Genomic DNA, 19,399 nt, shown 5'->3' with positions numbered 1-19,399 from the left:
ACATAGCTTAGCATATTACATGTAGAACTCATAATTTTTGCTACTCACCATTTATTTAAGTCACTGCATTTCCAGACAGAGCAATATGGTTGAATATCAGCCTGTATGCACTTTTTTTCAGCAGTGCGACTACGCACTACTAAGAGCAACAAGTTATAGCCAAGTGACCTGGTTTGTCATGTTACCAGAGAATTTTTATCTCACAAGGACATACTTTGCCCGTGGCACATTCTTTGTCTGATGACCCATATTTTCTCAAAAATCCAAAACATTTCCAAACCGTTGATTCATTCCCGGAAGTGCAGTAAATATCCTTATCGTCTTTTTTTTTGTCTGCTTTGTCATTATCTGCCGAGAGCTAACACTGTTTGACAGTGATACAGAAATTCCAATTTAAGTTTTATCTTAAAGATGATGAAATGAATCACTCTTACGTCGATGATATTGGATTGTTGATCACTAAAATGATATATTGACCCGGGTGGATGGGTTTTTACACCCCTATAAAAAAAAGCGAGAAAATAAAATCCATGAATTTCCCTTGAGTTATTTTGGCCAATGGAGCAGAGAGTATAGTACAAATACAGTGCCACTTAGTGTATATAGACCAATCGACCACCTCATTAGTTACACCTGTACCACAATGTAATGCAATCCAATACAAAAGATCTGCCATGATTTCTACTTTTGCAAAGATTAAATTTTCCAGCTTTTGATGACTCTGTTGAAAAGGTAATAATTCTACTTTATGTTTATTACTGAGGTCACAGTGGGTGTTTGTGTCGTACTGGATTGCATTATACTGAAAGGTGTCACTAATATTACTGACTCTTGTGTGCAAATGGCGTGGGCAAAAAATTTGAAACACCTCTTGATATAATGCAGCCCAGTTCAGCACCACTGCAAACTACAGCCTTAACAATAAACATGTAGTTAAATCAATATCTCTCTAAAAGTGCCCTTCAAAACTGCATTATTATTTTTGCAGAAGCTTTTGTATTGCATGACTATGGATTGCACAAGTGTGCCTAATGAAGTGTACTTTTAGTGTATATATCTTCTTGGATTTTTGATTATTTAACATAAACACAGAACTCTCTATTAAAAGCAATAGGACTCTAGTTTACAACACAAACATTAAGCATCAGCTCACTAAGTGCATCTCTCTCTGATGTGGGTCTCTCAGCTGTCTGTTTGTTCTAACTGTGGTGTGTTTAGATGTGTTTGTTGTCTTTTGGCCAGAGGGCAGTCTTGTTAGGTGTGTTGAAAGAATATTTTGTTTACACCTCTGAAAAAGCTAATCTCTGAGCAGATGCAACCAATCAGCAAAGGAGGAAGAAATCTTCTGAATGTAGAAACGGGCAAAAACAGCCTCATAAAAACACTCACAGACAGCTCTTCCATAGTAATTTGCTATTAAGCTAAAAATCTGCTGAAAAGTCAGTATGAGTATAATTTGGACTGAAGGCATGAAAAATGGACCAATGACTGACCTGCTTTTATGCTGTAGTATGTCTCATATTGCCTCATATACTTAGAATTGCTACCAAATCACAGCAGTGTCCCTCCTGGTCCCCCGTATAACCATTATTTATATGCCAGTGGCAAAGTAATCCCAAAAAGTGTCCAGCACTGTCATCAGCCATCAGCTGTACAGGGAATAGTCCCTTTGAAGTCTGTAAAAGCTGCTATGCCGCCCATCACATCCACTGTGGCAGTGTCCTCTAAAATATCCAGACCCAAATCTCTGTAGTCTGCAGAACAGTATATAGGCTGGCAAGGTAAACACCTTTCTCATCATATTCAGCAGTCCATGCAACGGTCTTCTGGTTGCGACTGGATTCCAGTTTGTTTTATGCAGGAGGCAGGGAAGGTTAGAACAATATTTTGTCTAAAATGTGTGTGCATAAATGTGTCATCAGTTTTTTGCAAACCATATCTAGTGCAAATCAATTCTTTTTCTTTATAACTTTTTCTTTTTTTGGTAAAGGCCAGGGACTATGTTCCAAACCACTTTTTACATTCAGCACATACTGCAGCTGGCCTTACAAAGAATCTGGAGTATGCATACAAATGGGACATACTACTTCGTCAAAAGATTGCGCCTTGAACTTTGGCCCTCTTGCTCATATATCTGTCGCACATTTGCCGCACAAAGTTTGAAATCCAAAGAAAAAGTATTCGATTTGGAATGCAGCGGATCTCAACATTATCACTTGATGTTACCTTGGAGATACAACAAAACACCAATTGTCGAGCTCTTCAGAGACAAAGGTCAACCTGGAGATTTTCTGCTGTTACTTTACAATGTAGTAGTTTCTCCTTTTAAGTTATACCTGCACACATTGCTCTCAACTGTCTGCAGCTCAGTTAATGTGACGGATCTTTTGCTTGACAGAGAATTGAATAGCCATGAAAAGAATGTTAACTTGCATTGTATAAAATGTGACCAGATGCATTTGAACATCCTGGTATCTTTGGTATACTACTTTTGACATACTTTGTAATGGGACATACTAAATTTCTGGTGTACAAAATAGTGTGGAAGTATGAGTATTGGCACTGATAATGATAATCTACCAGCTACCATCCAAACTTTACACCGAGCCATATAACTGCTCTTTTGCAAAGTAGTTTGCGATTAGCAATACTTTTTCTGAAATAGGAACAAAACTGCTATATTTCAATGCTTAAAATATTGTACATCAGATGTATAAAAATAAGTTTTGAAAGAAATTTTGTTGGGTTAGCAGATTGGATAGGACACTAAGAAGGTCTCCAAGGTTCCTCAAGCCTCCTTTCCCTACAGCAGTTGTTCCCAACTGGTGGGTTGTGTATCAAAAGTGGGTCAAGGGTACATTCTGAATGGGCCGCAAGTGACTCGTGATCGTGTCAAGTTTGTAAAAAAACAAAACAAAACTTTATTTTACTTTATTTTGAAATACAGTGAATTTCTGGGACAAAGTTTTTATTTTTGAAGCATAGTTTCTGTTTATTCTTGCAACATGTTTTATTTCTGTGTTCTAAGCCAACATATTTATATTTTGTGAGACAAAATTGAATATTTGGTCATTTATAATGTGTGTACCTTGAACTAAGGAGAAATTTAGACCTCATGACTGGACCAGTTGGGGCGCACTGCTCTACAGTCAGCGCATGTGTTTTAGGGATGAAACGGTTATTTTTATCGATTCATCTGCCCATTATTTAGCCATTTAATCAATTAATTGTTTTGTCAATAAAATGTCAAAAAAATATTAAAAAATGCACCGTGTCATTACCCAGGGGTAATGACATCTTCCATCAGTTTGTTTTATCCCACCAACAGTCCAAAAATCCAAATCTGTTCAGTTCATTATCACGTAGAAAAGCAACAAATTCTCACATTTATGAACTACGAAACCAGAAAATGTTTGGCTTCTCTGCTTAAAAATCCCTAAAATGATTATTTGATTATCAAAACAGTTGCCAATCAATCTTTTGTGATCTGCTAGTCAATTAATTGCATAATCGTTGCAGCTCGAGTGAGTGTGTGTTTGTGTTTGTGTGTGTGTATGTTTGTGTGTGGTGGACAAACAGTGTTTTTTGAAATAACATTTTACTTTCTTTCCTTGACTAAACACACAACACAAACTCTCCAATAAGCGTCACAAAATCCTGAGTAATTATCAAGTAAGAAAAACGCCAGAGACTAACTGCTAATCAATACGTAGCAAATAAGCAGCTCTTGAATAACTCTGAGTTAAAGACTATAATGATGATGACAAGATACTGGAGCATTATGCCAATGATCCAGGATCTAATGAGTTTAAAGATCTAGTTTCCAAATATCTGTGAGTCTAATCATTCCAGATTAACTATCAGTTGTGTCTCCTCGAGTGAAATAGCACATCATCCGACTCAACTTACAAGTAGGTACTGACTTTTTGTTGGGAGTACGTCATTAGTTCAGGATTTAATGCATCATTATACAGTAGTTCATTAGTTCATGAATAATGTACCAGAGACAGAATGCTCAGGAAAAGATTTTAACTGTCAAATTCAATGTGCATTTACATTAACGCCCACTTCTAAATGGTTATTTGCTCTGCATTAGCGGAATCATCATCCAAGAGTTTGAATGATTATGTTGTACTGTATGTATGCATTTCAAAGGCAATTGGTTGGATCTTTTGCAGAAGAACTATATATATATATATACATATATATATATTTTTTTTTTTAATTCTGTGTTAAGTTATCAAAATGCGACGTAAGGGTAAGATAAAGCTTCATCGTGTGTGTATGTTCCATCATTTATCTTCTTAATTTCTAAAGGCAGGTGAGAAATCCTCAGCATTTGTTCCCAAATTTTATTCAGGGTGTCACAGTTTAATTCATTCATCCATTCATTCACCTTCTCTTTCTTCATGGCTATGGATAATACATAGTTTAGAAGATAATCTCCTATATGTAGGCTACCACTGACGAACTGTGCACACAATGTGCTTTTAATTCTGCTTCCTGCTCCCCCTTTTTTTCCACTCCTCCTTTTTCCCACATCATTCTGTCAGTCTCAGTCCCTTCATTTAGCAGTCTGCAAGTCCCGTTAAATGATTAGTAAGCCCACAAGTGAATATATGCAAAGCCTCTTCCACTCCATCGGCTTAGCGAGCAGTGAGGTTTAAACACACCTTGCAAAAGTCCCTGTTTCTCTCTTACACACACACGCATGCACGCACGCACGCACAAGTAAAGGTATTCTGCAGAGTGAGCAAGTACATTCCAAGAACAACACATCCAAACAATTCTTAGATAGTTGCAGGGACTCTGGTCTTGAAGATATATGTCCTCACATACACTCATGCAAACACGTAGGCGCGCTCATTCTAAAAGACAGCACGTACACTTCCAGTCACACGCAGGATAAGTCTGAGCCCTTCCTGTCTTCTAAGACGCGGCCCATCAGATAGGATTCAGCATGTAAGGTCCAACCAATAAAAAGCCCAAATATTCTATTAAGTGTAAATCCTCTCCGCTGGTGGAGCTTGTGGAGTCAGATTAGGACTAGACAAACACTGCCAAGCAGGCGTGCCCACACCGGGACCACTGCCAACAAGAAGCCCCACAGATATTGCCGTGTCACCGCGTGTGCGTGTTTGTGTGCGCAGGCAGCAAAGAACCCCGATGTGAGCATTAGCAGGCAGGGGGATGAACAAACTAAAGCTCTGATACGTGCTGCTCAGAGTAATGGGAAGACTGTGTCAGGGATCTGAGTGGGTTGCAGCTGCAACACACAACCTTTGTTCTGTTTTCGTGTGTTCATACGTGGTTTTCTCTCTCTCATGGCCCGTCTGCAACGAAGCGAGAGCACGCCTTTGCATCTGTTGGTGCACACGCGCACCTGTGAACTTCTGCATTGGCGTCTATTTTTATTTGTGGGTTTTTTAACATAGGAATTCATTCCAATTTACTTTACTGTGTAGCTGACTTGTTAGTTTGTTTAGCCGCATCACTGTGGAGTCAGTGTTTATTTAGTAATGGTAGCTCTGTAGCTCCTCTGTGTACGGCGAGCACAGACAGCTGCAATGTTTTAGGCAGAACAGACAGATTTCTATCGCTGACCCTAAGGCTGCTCATTAGAATTCAGCACACCTCTCCCAAATCTCCCTCCACCCCCCCCAACCCCCACCCCCCTCACACACACACACACACACACACACACAACCACCCGCTTTACTTTTTTTCTGTATTTCTGCCATCTTTTTCCCCCTTCTCTCTCGCTGTAGTACACATTGGAAGAGAATGCTTAGAGCTTAGAGGTGAACTATTGGTCAGCCATCATAACAATGTTTCTGTGAGCTGCATACACAGCAATTCACACTTACTGACAACTGCCAAAACACACACAAAGACAACCAATGGCAGTCAGACAAAAGTGGCTAACTGGGTGAAGAAAGCTGAGCAATTACCTGCAAAAAAAAAGCATATTTTTCTCAAGCGTTGTCAGAGTTGGAAAGAGAGGTAAAAGGAGAGTGAATATTGAACTTGGATTTCGTCAGGTAGACATCAACACAGCTCCAAAGAAATGCTGAAGTTGCTCTAGGGCTGGGCGAAATTGAGAAAATCAAATATCACAGCAGGCCTGTTAGATAACTGTTTCTGTTGTACTTATTTTACCAGGAATTAGGGTTACACATTGAAAGCACTTTCCTTAATTGATCATTGGTCAATTAAATGAACGATAAATATATCATAATATATAACGATATAAAATATAATTTTGACTTTTTTTTCTCCTTGTGGTATTGAAAATGGTATCGGGCATTGAGTGTTTTTCTGGGAGTTGGCTAGAAATTCTAGTATGGTGACAACCATAGTCCCAGTATGCTACTTTAAATGAAGCGTGGTACAGAGATGCCCTGGCCTGTATATCAAATTCTAGACGTCAGGCTAGGCTGCTTGCTTAGACCCCAGCAAAAATCACAGTCCTTTTAACATATTTTTTCAGTGAAAATCATATGCAGAAATGACCATACCCACTAGAATTTTTAATTCATATTGCCACTTTAATATTTAAATTTAAAAAAAGATCTTAATGCAATGTTTTATTTTCTTTTTTTTTCAATGGCAATATCGAGTCAATGTATCAATATAGTATTAATATATTGCCCAGCCCAAAGTTGCTTGATGTCAGCTATGTGTGAAAGTAGTTTTTTTTTTTTTGCTAAATTGCTAACCAAACTAATGTTAGTTTCTGCAAATCAAGCTTGTTTTTGTGTTTTTCTTCCCCCTAGTGGTTTAAAATGGATGAGATCAGCTTTAATGTAGTTCTGTTATGCTGCTGCTGATGTTATTAAAACATACAGTGTCATAACAAGTGTAAAGAGCACATTTAGTCTCAGTCACGTACATTTAAACTCACACACACACATACAGTCTTAAAACATTGTGCTTGGATGGAGAAAACATTCTGAGACATTAATTGCTAATGTTTGCTTCATCCGTTCTTAAGTAGGCATTTGTGTGTGCATGTGTGCCCACGTGTGTGTGTGTTTTTGTGTCGGTGTTATTGTCCTAGAGTAATTGAGCAATTCCACAGTGGGATCAACGGGGTTTACGGTCACGGAACAACGTGCTCTCCTGGAGCAGTTAGAAAGCCCCCACTTTCATAATTACTCTGCTTTTATCTGTGCAGCAGCTACAACTACTCCCAGATGCACACAAGCACAAGCGGCACATACGCTGAAGCATGTTATGTTCAGATATTGTATACAAACACCCACGTTCACCTGCATATGTGAAAGCGTCCTTCTGCATACACTCTGTACCCACTTGCACTCAATGAAATTCTCCTTTTCATTCTTTATCTTTAGTATCTGGAGTAGGAGGAAACTGTGTACTGAGAATCTTGCAAAGCCATCCCAGGGAAGACGCATAGAGCCTGTCATAAACTATTGAATTCAGGCATACCTTTGAGATGTACAGATGCCTGTTTGGATCTGTCTATGTCAGTGTGCAGTTATGTGTGTAGGTGGTTGTAGTTTATCAGCGCCAGCACCATTTATCTCTTAACAATGATTTTATATTAGATTTGAGAGCTTTGGCTTGGAAATGTGCGCCCACTATTTAGATTTTTATGTTATTTAAATACAGATCCAAAACCCTCTGTGCAGTATATGTGTGTGCATGCTCGTGTGTGTGCGTGTTTGCGCCCATGTGCTTGCATGCTTGATTGCACATGTGACTTGAACAAACGCCAACACTGGTGGCCCTGTCTGTTTGTCCCATGCAGACGTTCTGTGAGTGTGTGCCCAGCTCCTCCCAGCTCAAACATCGCTGGTCAGACTCAGAAACTGCCAGGGAGACCCCGGCCAAGGTAAGGCCCTGTCACCACAACAGACTGTGTACATGCACACGCGGGCAGATAGACATGCACAAGCACACCAGCAAATGCTTTTTTCTTAATGGGTTGTTTGAGATTATAATTAGGGTCGGGTATCATTGGCATTTATTGAAACCGGTAGTGATAATCATAATGTTTATGATAACAGTACTTATCATTATTTGTAGTGATACTACTCTCCATTATTTGGTGCAAAACAAATAAGGACCTGAATTGAAAAAATGTTAAAAGATTAAAAGGTTCAACAGTTATTTTTTGGTTTGAACTTGGGTGTCTGACTTATGCAAGTGCTTTCCCAATAATTGTCCAGGCCAACCACCACACCTAATTCCATTCTCAATTTAACACTTTTTAAAAGTCTCTCTCTAAGTTATTTTTTCTCAAGTATATATCAGGCCCTTTTCAAAATCCACATGAACAACTCATATTGCATATTGGTGTAAATTAGATTCCCCACACAGCACTTATGAAAAGCCGGTTCGCCTGTTACTCCCGTTATTTACTCCAATGGTGAAGAAGATCAGAAAAAAGCCAGGAGTTGAGTTTTCATTCAAACAAAATTATTAAGTTAATTAAGTGTTAAGCGCATACCGAATTATTCAGAGCACACAGGGTCAAATTGCCTCCTAAGTTACTGTGTGACTGGTTGCTTATAGGAGTGTAGCATACACATGGCTATTTTTTAAAACAGGGTCTGGTGCAAAGCCCTGCTCCACAAAAAACGCACAGGGAGCAAACTAAACGGAGAACAACAAGGGCAAAACAGCATTAGCGGTCTGTTTCAACCAAATCTTTTTGGTCGAGCTCAGCCAAAAAAACGAAGCTATCAAAGCCGTCACTACATGGTGTTCGTTGTTTCACCCTTTTACATGCAACTACTTTTTTTTTTACATGTATTGAATTTAGCTGTATCTTTTTTAAAGTGAGCCCACACTTTGGCCCTAAGACCAAGAAATGTAAACAAGGAGTCATGCAATACCAAATGTAATCGCCTGAAGCTGGCATTTGCGTCATCATTAGGGGACATGCTTTACATAAACACTGATAGAAGCAGTGATTAATTGGTCAATTAATTGGCTCATTGTGTCAGCACTAAATCTGACTTTAAATTTCTGAAGGTGTCAAACTGCGTATTGTGACTTGGTACAGGATAAACATTGAACAAGATAGACGTGAATGATTCAAAGTAAGAAAAGCAATGGCTTCTATAAAAAAAATCCCTTTACTGCTTTATGTATACACTGTATATCCTCTTGCATATATTCCAACATCTACGTTCCGGTGAAAACCAGGGCACACTGTGAATAGTGACTTGCTCACCTGCGGAGGGGATTAGGTGTCATTGACGACACTTTTCATCACAATCCGCTTTCTCCCTGCTTTGGTGATGGCAGTGCGAAGGATTATTACACATTACACGTTACATTTTGCCACCGCGCAGCAGCGGTGCCACAGCCTCAGCTCAAATACCAAACACACAAGTATTATACAGGATCGGGCCCTGCGGATGCTTTGAACTCGGCGTAGTGATCATGGCTGCACCAGGAAAAGGAGCTTGATTGCATGGTAGAATTTCAGAAAGAGGGTATGAGCTGAATACTGATGTGAAAGTGTCATTCAAGATTCAGGTGAATGTGAATGGAATGGAAGATGTGAAAATCCTCTATTAAAAATTGCTATGCATACCTGTGCCAGTTGAGCACTTAGAGGTGTTTGTTCCTTTCTGTGTGAGCTGGTTGCTTCAATGTGAAATTCTTCCCTTGTATGCATCAGTATGTATGTGTGTATGTATGTGTGTATTTGAAGGGGAGACAGAAAGTGAGAGGGAGAGAGCATGCAAGACTCCTGCTGGTTTCCTGCTTATCTAATGAGCAGACAAAGCCTTTCGTCCAAGAACTGTCTGCCAATGTTCCTGTGTGGGAGGACAACATCATTTTCATAGAGAAGAATTCTCTCTCATTTGTTGCCTCTCCTTTTCTGTCCCTCCATCAGAATTCCACTGTTTTCCTCTCTAATCCCATGGTGTGGCATGAGTGGAGACAGGAGAGGATCCCAAAGTCAGTTACTAATCACAAAGAGAGCTCCTGCTGTGAGATTGAGAGAATCATTTACAAAAAAAACCAACGAAAAAACAGCGTTTAGAGGCTGCTTGCGCACCATTCTCAGTGTCATTGCCCTCCCTCTACTCTTGAGCTGAGTTTAAAAACCATATATTCCGTTGGGACATGAAGCAGGTTGCTCTTTTATTTTTTATTGACCACTGGGGAAAAAAACAGGCAGTAGCAGAACCTCGTAGCATGTCATTATCATGCTGACTTTTTCTACCTTAAAGCCATTTCCTCTGACTTCATCTGAGTCTGACCTCAGATCAAGCGGTGTATAATTGTATTAAGCTTGTTGCTGGGTCAGTGTGAAACCTTCCCCTTCCTAGAAATAGTATAATCCAGCAGCTTGCTTTTACTCCTGTGCTAGTTTAGGTGCTAGAATCAATGTGGTACCTTAACTACAGCACGATTGCCAGAATAAATGTTGGCTTTGTGTGTGTCCGCAAAATCTGGATACATTATGTTTTTACTGTGGTATGTAGCAGACATATCATATGGCCGCGATCATTGCTTTCCGGTGTATCATACTGCCAAAGGATGCTACCAGCAGCAATATACACTGATGCCGTCCGCCTGTTTATGATACCGCCATGAAAGGTGGCTTGTGTTGTAGATGAAGCCAAAATCACTGACAAAGTAACAGTATTTGGTGACTTCAGATTGAGAACAGGCTGGTCTGCACCTTTGAAGTCATCTCTACTACCTGTCAAGCCATTCACCTTTGCCACCACCTTCAGATGAGAAAATTCGCTCATGTTATTACGTCACTTTAGAAACACTAAAATGATACGTACGAAACGTATCCACGGTATGCAATTTTTTTAAGAATATTTTCTTCTGGTGACTTGGCTGTTAATTGACTTCTATTTACTTTCAGTTCCAGTGGAATGATTTGTATAGATTTAAACTCTGAAGCTACTTTATACCTAGGTGCCTAAAAGGTAAACAAATGGGGTTATCATTATGTGCCTGTTACGATATATCTGCAAAAGAGGTTCTTAACATGCACTGCTGCTGTAAATGTGTTTTTATAGTTGTCTGTCAGCTGTGTGTGACTCGCCGTCATTGTAATGGGGGCCATCATATATCTCCTGGATGTTAAGTTAACAATCAGTATGCCAGCAATGAATATTTAGTGCAGTGGCCATGATGGTTTCCACTGATGTTTTGGCCCGCTGGCGATAGAGCTCAGTGAAACTGTTCTAGTGTTACACTGCAGCCATTCTGCAGCGTGAGGCCATTATACACATCATGTACAGCACAGACGACACCCTGACACACACACACACACACATACACACTGAGCCAAGCACGGTCATAATCGCTCAGCTGCACCTGCACTCAAACACACAGGGGAGGGAAAAAAAACTATTTGACATGCAAAGAGAGATTTCATCATGCAGTCAGGGTCTACATGTTAAATTAGACAAAAAAAATGTTATGTGCGGCAATGCTTTCCCGGAGCTCTTTTCTGTGATGATGCATTTGGGGTGAAAAAACAGGAAGAAGTGGGAAGGTTCTGACAAAGTAATCCAGTTTTTATTAATGTGCAATATGTGCATGTGCTTGCCTGTCTTCAAGTATTTGGTAGAATGTGCTCTGTGCAAATTATGTGTGTTTTGCGCATGCATGTGTGCACTGTTTCCAACCCATTTGGACAAATAGAGCCTAGGGGTAGTTAGTGTTTCTATAGATGCTAGCGGTGCTAGTTGGCCTCTGCAGAAAAACTATTATGCATTAATTTAATCAATGTTCTCAGTGTGTATCTACCAAATGGATTTTTGTATTACATGAGTAAAAATAACAAATCAATAAAACATGCAACACGTGACAAAAGTAGTCATTTTCCAATCACACCCTCATTGGTGAAACAGCTTGTCCTCTCCAATTTTGCCCCAATACAGTTCTTTTTTTAAATGCAATTACCTACCAAACTCATCTTTTGTGCTATTCACCAAGTCCATGTTTGCTTGATGTTTGTGTTGAGGGATAGATTTTTAAAATCAAAGCTAAAATATATTTTTTGTGAAGCACAGAAGCATCCAGGAGGGACTCGCCAGGCCCAGCAAAATGTGCTCACTGGCTCCGGGCCCCATATGTGTCTGCCCATGTGAGTTGTGAATGAAGCCAGGGGGTTACAAATGGGACCCATGCGAAAAAACCATCCTCAGGCACCGCATCAACCCCTTTTGTGTGCATTTACTTTGGCTCATGATTGGACCAAGGAAGGCTACAATTGTGGCCCATGAGAAAAAACATCCTCAGACCTCAAATAGGACACCTTTTTTGTGTCAATACTATGTGGGATAATAATTAAAAGCTCACATGGTTGCCACCTGCCACCCACAGAGCCCATATTTTGGTTGGACAAGTTGTCGGAGGAGTTACAACTTCTTTTATTGTTGGTAAACGCGGCAGATAGGAGTATTTCCTGCACAACACAATTGATTTTCTTCACATTAAAGAAACCATAAACCTTCCTCGTAAAGCAGACCATTAGCTGTCTATTAGTGTGCTTCACTTTGCTTGTGCAGGCAATTTACATATTAATGAGCTTGCGCTCACTGACACGTCCACATACAAACACACGCTCATACACCTGCCCACATATTCTCACCAAGAGAACATTCTCCAGTGCAAAAATCAGTAAAGAGATCATACGCTGATTCATTTGGAGGAAGATATTTGGGAGTCAGGCATCAATAATCATGCATAGGTGGGCCATATTGCTCGCTCCTATTGCTAGTTCTCTTGACCTGAGTGGAAAAATGTAGCCGGATCATAAAGGGGCCATCATACTGGCCTTTTATAGTCCAGTTAATGGAGACCATGTTACTGGTAGGGGTCTGGCTTTTTCCTCTAAGAGGATTCTATTCTCTGTTCATTCATTTAAATTCTATAGGCTGTCTGAGTCTCTTTTTGTTTTACTTTCTCTTCCTGGTGATCGTTGTTTCGAGTTTTTATTGTTTTCTTTCCTGCCTCTAAAATGGAAAGTTGGTGCATTGACCAGAGGTGTCTCAGACTAGCGTCCTCCCTTTACTGCACCACTTTGACATTTAAGGGATGTTACAGGATTTTGATTTTCAAAAGTACTGGCAGTCGAAGGAATCTACATTATGTTGCAACATAAATCATTCAAAACTACATTCTGACAGATGGGAATGTGTTTATAGTACTGAATATTGAGCATCTGGCATTCAAAATATCCCCAGTGATGGATAAAAGTCATTTCTTTTTGAAAAACACAATTTATGCCTCTGCACGGGCGATAGTCATGGCCCGAGGCAATATGTGTCCAGGTTGTCGGTTCATCTGTCCATTTGTATGTACTTGTGGTACATCCCTTTATTGTCAACTAAATCTCAATCTCAGATTTTGTTGGTCAGAGGTCAATGTCACTGTGACCTTGTCTGTCTCATTCTCATCAACATGTTGTTTCAAGAATGTCTTAAGGGATTTTTTTCAAATGTGGCACAAATGTCCACGTGGTCTTAACAATGAATTTATGAAAATTTGGTGGTCAAAGGTCAAGGTCACTGTGACATTGTCCATCTCATTCTCATGAGGGAGCCCACTTGGACTGGATGAACTGATTGGATTTTGGTTGTCAAATGTCAATGTGACTATGCAGACGTCTCATTCTCGTGAATACAATATCTTAATAAGACTAAGAGGAAGTTTGCTCAAATATGGCACAGACATCTACTTGGACTCAAGAATGAACTGATAGAGAGAATTTGGTGGTCAAAGGCCAAGGTCACTGTGACCTCATAAAACATGTTTTTTAGCCATCAGGAATTCATATACTAAAATTTCACACACGTGTAAGAGGATAAAATTTTATATTATTTATATTATATATTGTGCTGACAAGGTCAAAGGTCAACTTTAGTGTGACGTCATAATGTGCTGCAAAAAATTTTTCGGCCATTGCTCGACATAATATCTCAGAAACAGAGGGAGAGACTTTTGGTCAGATGCTGAACTGGTGACACTAACGAACTGGTGAAGATTTATGTGACGCATACATGTTTTTACAGACATGAATGTAAACTGGAAGTGCAACTTGACTGGCGTGAGGAGGCATACGACCGTACGGCAGTAATTCTAATTTGCCATAAGTTTTTGTGTTCTAGCAACTTTGATCCTAACACCTACTTTTTCTCTCCTCCCTGTCCCCTCCTTCCTTCCTACCTACAGAGGATGAGCTGCAGCTACCTGCTCTGCACTATCCTTCTCTTCGTGGCTGTATTGCTGGCTGTCACTGTAACTGGCACCATCCTTTTTATGAATCACTACCAGGCCCCGCCCATGTCCGATGGCCTGCCACACATCTCCACCAATCAAGATGAAGCCAACGCCCTGGTCACTGTCGAGAGAGGCGACGGCTCTCGAATCAACATCTTCATCGACCCCAATTGTCCCGACTACAACAGTAACTTTTTGCGCCTCGAGGGCGTGCAGACGTCCCTGCTCCACTCGCTAACCGACCATGACTCGGACCTGAAGTCAGTGAAAGGCCAGGATCGGGCTCTTCTTGTCAGTCTGGCGGAGGAGGTAGCTAAGCTGTCAGCCCACGCAGGGCAACTGAAGATGGACTATGAATCCTTGCGCAGGGGGCAAGGCAGCCTGGGGCAAGACCTCAACACACTGCAGACAGAGCAGGGACGCCTCATACAGGTGAGACACACATACAAACACACATACACACAAAGACACATTACAAGTTCTTGTAAGGTCAAACAGAACCCCATCCAGGTTAGAGTAGTGATTGAGGCACAATATAACACAAAAAGAAACAGTAATAATAAAATCTCAATCATAGCTTTCAAAAAAACAATATCTATTACAGATGAAATGCCAAAAGTAAATGAATAGGACTGAAATTGCGAATACTGAAAAAAATTAAAGGTGGTACTTCTATGATTTTAGAAAATTAAACGTATTAAACATACAAAAGCCAAGTGCTTTTTTTGCTTTTTTTTTTTTTTTTGCATTTATGGTTGAACAAGAAGCTGATTGGTTGAGCAGTAAATAGATGAACTAAATCCAGTGTGCCAGACTCACTACTGGAGTCATGACTTTAAGTACTGTACAGAGGCGCTCAAGGACTGGATTGTGAAACACCTATCAATATATATTGATTGTGAAACCACCTTAAGATGTGTGACAGCTAATTGGACTTGCAGTTGGTCTCATTTAGTCCCTTCCTTTTCCTGACTGCAAAAATCAAAATACCATCATTCACTAAGCCAATGCCAACTGGACTATTTTAATTTCTCTTTACAGTAAGCAAGCCCAATAACAGCTAAATTAAAGTGCAAATAGGGTTCATGCTCCTCTGAATAGAACCAGCTCAGTGTAGTGTTTGAGGATGAGGTCATAGGGGAAGAAATGTCCATCATGTTTCAAGAAACAGAGCAAGTTGCACATTAATTCAATAAGATAACAAAATGTTTCCCCTAGATGTGTAGGACAGACTCCACATTGGATGAAAACATGATTAGACCCCCTTTAGTCTCGCACTGTCCACATTGATTTATTGACGATGCATTTCCTAAATGTGCGTGGAAAATCTTCACACCACATGCTCTTATAATTTTGGCCCATCAGACTCCGTCTCTCTATTCTGCAGTAAATAGATTTCATAGCTGCCAGCCACACAGCTCAAACAACTGAATGCTTTCTGCTTCTGCCAATCCTTTCTTTAAGCCAGCTCTCTTTAGCTCAGGGTTCAGCATTGTTTTGAAATCACTCAAAAACTCACTGGATTGGTTTGCTTTGCCTCCGTGGGCTGAGAAACCATGGGTGCTGATTGGTAGTACAATAGAGGCATAGTGAGGGCTCGTCCCTGCTGCTGTTGATGTGGTGTAGGTGGCACAGCGCGCTGGACACTGGGGCTAAGTGGAGGTGGTGCTGGCATCCCAGACACTCCAGGTGATTGATTTCCTCTTTGGAGGCAAGGCATGTGGTGTGCACATCCGCTGTTTCTGCCTGACACCATGGTGTGACTGTGTGATCTATGGGCCACCTGTGGCCAGGACTTCTGATTTATACGATGACACAAAGCTGACTGTGCCAGTGTTAGTAATGGCTCTGTGTGCACTGCAGCCCCCTGAAGAACAGTTTCACCCTGCCATATAGTGAGAAACCCTTTCACATGCCCCCGAGGAGATAAGCAGGAGAATCTGATTGCAGTGGGCTTAGGAGCAATTTGTTTTGATTTTTCTCAAGACAACATGCACATTTTTCACAGTGGCTGCTTACAGACTGAAATAGAAAGGTACACTTTTGCATCCCAAAAAATCACACTGATGGGACTAGCGAAAAATAGGAAGATAAACATACATTAAACTAATGGTTAGGCCTCAGAATGATGGACAGGAGGCAGCATGTTGCTAGTGTTTGCTCTAAGTCAAAACTTCCATATGATAAAGGCAATTAGGCAGATCAAGATTTTATGCTATGTTTTTTCAATATTGTCAAAAATACAGATGTTCTTGGTCTGATATCAGTTTTCTTGTGCTGCATTCAGATACCTTATTTAAGCTATTTAACTCTTGGAAACCTCAGCAAATTGGTTTGATTTCAAAAACATTGGGAAAAATGCAATGACCAGCTTGGCAAGAAATGTCCTACAAATTGCAAGAAATTTGTCAAAGATAAAATTACGGAAAATTTTCAAAAACTATATTTTGAATCACAATTCTATGTTTAATATTATTTTAAAGAAAAAAATACATATATACTTTTTTAATTTTCTGCACATTTTTTGTTTTTTGTTTTTTTACTTTTCTTGTAACTCTTTACTAATTTCTTGCTAATTTTTTGCAATATCTTGTTAAGTCGCTCATTTCCTTCTTCCCATGCTTTTTAAAGAACTCAAACCAATTTGCTCATGTTTCAAAAGCTCGAACTTCTGCATGTTTATCATAGACTAATATTTATGGACGAAAGGAAAATTTTGATTGTTGTTTTTTTATGCCACGTGACAGGTCTTGTGAGCTGCTGCCTTTCAAAAGTTGAACTTTGTTTATCTCAGGGCATAGCTGCTGTGCCCTGAAAAACAGGCGCTTTGGAAAGCTTGTGCGCCATGATGGTGTGTGCCTACCACATGTAAGCATTTAAAACAATTGATTTAAAGTAGCAAAAGATGTTGATGATAGTTATCCCCTTTAGAAAACTAGAAACTTTTAGAAAAAGTTGTTGTTGATAGTTATCCCCTTTGGAAAACTAGAAAACTAATGAAGCAAAACCCAAATATTAGCCTGTCTCCGCCTTGCTCACTGACAGAGTTGTCTGCCAAAGTCTAAAAAAATGAAGAGTGGGCTGTTTTCTTTGCTCTTGTTGACAGTAACAGAACGGTGCCGCTCTGTTTACAAAGAAGAACACGATGTCAGGATCAAAGTTTATGTAAATTCAAGCAAAATTTCCAACACAAAATTACACAAGTCCCAAAGTACTTAAAGTCTAACATTTCTTTCTTTCTTTGAACACCTCTAAATCTAAAGAAACTGTCTTAGTACAGTTTCCTCAATGGCCCTCATGCTGCTGGCTACATTGATCTCTCTTATGGTTACAAGTGCAAACTTGTGTCAATAAAAGTTTTTAACCCTTTGAAACCTTTAGCTAAAATGCTTTCCTTGTACAGCATTCAGATGCCGTTCACAAGTATTTAAACCGTTGAAACTTAAGCAATTTTTTTCAAAAGCAAAGTAAAAAGTGACAAGAAAATAACCTGAAACTTATCTAAATAATAATAATAATAATAATGGTAATAATAATAATAATGAGAGAAAGACAGAGAGAAAGAGAGAGTGAGAGAAAGAATCATTAACTTGGAAGAAATATCAGGAAAACTATATAATTGTTATGATTATATATTTAAAATTAGGATACAGAAAAACATGTATATTTGTTTGTCTGTTTCTTGGTAATATTCTTGCAACTTTGTACTAATTTCTTGCTATTTTTTTTTGGAATTTCTTGTTAAGTTGCTTGTTGACTTCTTTAATTATTTGAGAAAGAAATCAAGCCAATTGTTTTAGCTCTGACCAGCAGTGGCAGCCGCATGCAGACACAATTTAGGCAGCCATGTTTAATGGCCGCTGCTGGTCACTAGCTGGAGGTTTTGTGACCTGCACTCATACAACCCTTCACCAAAAAAATGGAAGGCCTAGATTTCCCATAGCAGAAGTCCAACTGACATATAATGTAGTTCACATATTCAACTGGCTTGACATTCAGTTTTGCACATTTTCTGACTGCAAAAAAGACTGCAAGGCTGCGAGAAAGAGCATGACTTAGTGCTTTCCTTGAACCTCAGGTCACAGTTTAAAATGAATTCTATGCCTGCGGAATATTAATGTTTTGGACAAGTGACACCCACAACCTTTGGTTAGGATCTTGGAGCAAACCTCTGCTGCTGCAGAATAGAGAACCACGCTGCCTCAAGATGTTCATTCTGCTCGACACAAAGTCCTTTGAGGACATGAAAAAGTAAAATTCAGAGTTCTTGTTGCAGCATTTCAGCCAGGGGTGTGATACAACTAACTTCAAAGCCTTAGTGAGACTGGACAGTGATAAAAGTCGTATAAATTGTGCAATTTGAATTTAATTAAGCAGATGGTTAGCAAACGGTTTTAAGAGAGTCAAAAAATCAGTGTTATCAGACAAACCAATGTCCATGTAATGGATGCAGCATTTTTTTAATGCAAAGGCACTTAAAAACACCCCAAACATGTGATATTATAATTACAGGGGAAAAAAATCAGTAAGCTATTTGCCCAAACCATGAACAATATGCTTTAGAGACTAAAGCAATATAAAAAGGAGAAAATGAATATTGTTTTTGTTTCATTTAATGATGCATTGGAAATAAACAAGATGTAAACAGCAAGTGGTACAATTACATACATTTGTCAAAACTGTGGCAGCACTTTGTGAGACAAAAAATGTCATATAAATGGGGCAGTTTTGCTCAAGAGAGACATATCCCTGTAAAATCCTCACTAAGAAAGAAGCACATTTTTTTTCTTTGCGTTTTTTATTTCCTTTGGGCGTCTAATAACAAAAATCAATGTTTTTTTTTAACAGACCCCATAGTTTTGTAAATATAGGCCTCTACCAAATGGTTGAGAAGGCCCTTCATGGTAACAGTAAAACAGAAAGAAAAAACTGTTATAATGTTTCTAACATGTTAGTATGCCAATATATAGCAGATTGTTACTATTGAATTGGTATCATTACCAGTACTAGTATTATTTCCAAACCAACTGTCTCCAACTTCCATGCCCCTCTCCCCTCCCACCTCTAAGTCTATTACTCACATTTTTTTGCATTTGTCAGAATAATGCAGTGGCTGGATTTAGGCTCAGACCTGGGGTGAAGTTACACTTTAAAGTGATAC

General features: G+C 39.5%; 1 protein-coding gene across 3 annotated transcripts in view; it reads left to right on the top strand.

The window, feature by feature from the left end:
* fibcd1b (fibrinogen C domain containing 1b) overlaps nucleotides 1-19,399 on the top strand; it is a 149,156-nt gene that overhangs the window by 30,192 nt on the left and 99,565 nt on the right. For 2 of the 3 annotated variants that reach the window (XM_042509842.2, XM_042509840.2), the window contains exons 2-3: nucleotides 7,775-7,858; nucleotides 14,191-14,670. In XM_042509842.2, coding sequence (XP_042365776.1) covers nucleotides 14,194-14,670 — 477 coding nt within the window. In that variant the 5' untranslated portion in view covers nucleotides 7,775-7,858; nucleotides 14,191-14,193. The remainder of the gene's footprint in view (nucleotides 1-7,774; nucleotides 7,859-14,190; nucleotides 14,671-19,399) is intronic. The other variant, XM_042509841.2, reaches the window with a different exon arrangement.

Source organism: Plectropomus leopardus, chromosome 20, assembly GCF_026936395.1.
Source record: "Plectropomus leopardus strain MGB_pleo_1.0 chromosome 20, ASM2693639v1, whole genome shotgun sequence".
In the NCBI taxonomy this organism is placed as follows: Eukaryota; Metazoa; Chordata; class Actinopteri; order Perciformes; family Serranidae; genus Plectropomus; species Plectropomus leopardus.
The sequence above is the reverse complement of the archived record's forward strand: the minus strand, read 5'-3'. Positions and strand labels throughout refer to the sequence as shown.